The 2,976-nt window shown below is 38.2% G+C and overlaps 1 protein-coding gene across 1 annotated transcript in view; it reads left to right on the forward strand.

The window, feature by feature from the left end:
• LOC101853079 overlaps window positions 1-2,976 on the forward strand; it is a 117,486-nt gene that overhangs the window by 70,074 nt on the left and 44,436 nt on the right. Inside the window, exons 10-11 of the mRNA XM_005096448.3 lie at window positions 443-546; window positions 2,750-2,882. Of these exons, the coding sequence (XP_005096505.3) occupies window positions 443-546; window positions 2,750-2,882 (237 nt within the window). The remainder of the gene's footprint in view (window positions 1-442; window positions 547-2,749; window positions 2,883-2,976) is intronic.

Raw genomic sequence — 2,976 nt, forward strand, 5'->3', positions numbered from 1 at the left:
AGAAGAAGAAGAAGAAGAAGAAGAAGAAGAAGAAGAAGAAGAAGAAGAAGAAGTAAAAGGAGGAAGGGAGACGACAAAACAGCAACAACAAAAACAACAACAGCAACAGCAACAACAACAGCAACAACGACAACAACAGCAACAACACCTTCAATAAACATCGACACCAAACAACAAAAACAAGATCAATTGCTGCAGTTATAAATTTCACCTTAAGTAAACACGAGAGACACTTCTCGGAATTCCCCCATGAACATTCTCTTTTTTTCTCACAGAAAAGTTGAAATTCTGTAAAAACAAAATTGTTTTGACGACAGAAGCTAATTTCAATAATTTTTAAAATTATTTTTAATTGAATTATTATAACACACAGGCATAACTGAGTAAACGGGTGTGTAGCAGTTGAGTTGTTTTCTTTAATTTAGCTTCGAAAATTCTCAAGATCTTCGTCACAATGGATTATTTTTCAGTGTTTGTCGGGATATCGACGTTCAGGTACAAGACCTTGGCACGTATGCTTCCGACCCAAGAGATAGGAGATATTCAGTGAGTGCTCTTGAACATTTTTTAAATACGAGACCTCTGCATTTATTTGCCAAATGGTTACGTTTCTTTGGTCAAAGAAATTGACGTTGTGTTTTCTTTATTTTTCTCTTGTTTTGTCCCCGAGGCGCTAAAAAACCTAACGCAGTATCTTTCTTTATTGTTTTGAGAACAATGTTTTTTTTCTTGGATATTCAAAAATTCATTTTCATGTAATTTTTTGAAATTTAAATAACGGTTCTGAATGTTTTGACTCTCACTCATGTTAAATTCAGTTGTGTTATATGACACCTCTTGGGAGGCTACGTTCCTTTGTAAAACAAATTCGAAGTCCCATTCTATCCATCACTAGACACGTCGCCGTGTATGGTTCAGACAAAGATGGGCGAAAGTGTATGAGTTTATCGCCCCTTGCAACACTGCAAGGCCGTAAGACGAAACCTCCAAATATAACGTCCATCTCCAATACCATTTTTTTTTTTTAGTTTTTGTACAAGTTTTGCGGCACTGGCAGCAAAAGGTCGAGCAAAATGGGAAAACTTGTGAAAATGCCTATTTCAAGGACACAACATCGGACCGACCTGACCATGACAAATAATGAAAGTTTACTTAACCGAACGGTTTTTTATAATGCAAGAGAGAGAGAGAGAGAGAGAGAGAGAGAGAGAGAGAGAGAGAGAGAGAGAGCGCGCGAGAGAGCGAGAGAGAAATAAAGAGAGAGAAAGAAAGAGAGAGAAGGTGGTGAGAGAGAAGGGGGGGGAGGAATCAAAGAGGAAAAGGGCAAAAACGGTGAGATGATTAGCCAACTGTGTGGTGGTCAGGTTGATAATATATCGATTTTGTTAGTGATTAACAAGGTGAGAAGGGAATGAGCTGTTATTGTTTTGTTTTTGTTTGTTCTTTCTTTCAATTTTCCTCCTGAAACCCGAACATGACGACACGTTAAATAACTTAAAATATCTTGTAACAACATCCACCTCCCCCCTCCTAAAAAAAAGAAATACCACGTTTTAGTCTTTAATATACTTTTTGCTTCTTCTGTACTATTATAGTGATTCAACGAAAAATAATAATCTGGATATTGAAGAAAAATTTCCATCGCATATAGCTAGGTTCCCAACGTTGGAGAGCAGTATTTATTACCTCGTACTTTCAACTTAGAGAGTAGACTACACCGACTGAATCTCCCTTTCTGCACGCTCTTCCGCTAGTCCTTACCTCCCGCACTTTAAGACACGCCCCTTTCCTATTTTTAAAAAGGGAGTGGGGGGGGGGGGGGGGGGAAGAAATTTGCTGTGCTCAAAGGCTAAAACGGGGGGGGGGCTAGCCCCTGAGAGTCCCGATTCGGGTCAAAATTATTGATTTTGAAATACAGGCATTTTGGCTTCTTCAGCCTCTCTTACAAGTATTTCATCCCATAAGAACCCCCTAAACCCTATGACGTCGCATATCAGGCGGGTAAGTCACTTCCTTGTCCTCATAAAGTTTCTCTTTTTTTTTTCTTTATCGTTGGTTTTCAATATATGAAATAAACTTTTGGTGGTGGTGTCTGGAGTGTGAACTTTCAATGATTTTCGCAACCTTGAAAACTACCTCAAGAAAAGGATTCATAAAAAATATTCTAATTCGTTCCAAAAAAAATTCAACAGAACCATAGAAAATCATTGAGGTATCTATTAACTGTACAAGGCATGTCAACAAAATAGAATATGGCCGCTGTATCCATGGTAAAGAAACGATTTCCTAAAATTTGATTGCAGATTTGAAGACTCTTCACTATGCTTGTTGTACGTGTGAAATTTTGTACAAGTTTGATCCACAAATAAGCGAGACAGCCCTCCCCTCTTTAAAACTTGGTTTTCCAGTATGAAAACGTATGCATCTGTACAGCTGCTTTTTTCTATTGTAAGTCAATCATTTCTTGAAATCATGGAATTGAGAGAGAGAGGATGATAAGGCATACAAGTCAAAAAAAGTAACTGGCCCTCATGTATGACCTTATGCAGTTGCGAGAGTCGTAAAACCTCTACTAAAATAAACAAAAAGGTAAAATGTCATCCTCTAAAAAGTCTGTTGTTGAAACTGTTGAGAGAGAAATGTTCATGCTCTGCCAAGTATACATTTGAAACTGTTTAGAGGAAACTTGGCATGCTCTGACCCTTGAAACTGTCTTCCTTTGCAACGCTTGTCAATGCTTATTTTTCAGGCGTAGCAAAGAGGACCGGGTGAACACGCCCATAGTCGCACTGTACTTCCACATGCAGCCTCTGGTGGAGGACACGACCATCAAAATTGGAAACCTGTCCTCTCCCATCATTGTCAACTTGCCAATTTTAGATGTGAGTTATCAAATTTGAAAGTTAATGGAAACATCTGAATAAAGAAGAAGAAGAAGAAGAAGAAGAAGAAGAAGAAGAAGAAGAAGAAGAAGAA

The sequence above is a fragment of the Aplysia californica genome, unplaced genomic scaffold (assembly GCF_000002075.1).
Source record: "Aplysia californica isolate F4 #8 unplaced genomic scaffold, AplCal3.0 scaffold00129, whole genome shotgun sequence".
In the NCBI taxonomy this organism is placed as follows: domain Eukaryota; kingdom Metazoa; phylum Mollusca; class Gastropoda; order Aplysiida; family Aplysiidae; genus Aplysia; species Aplysia californica.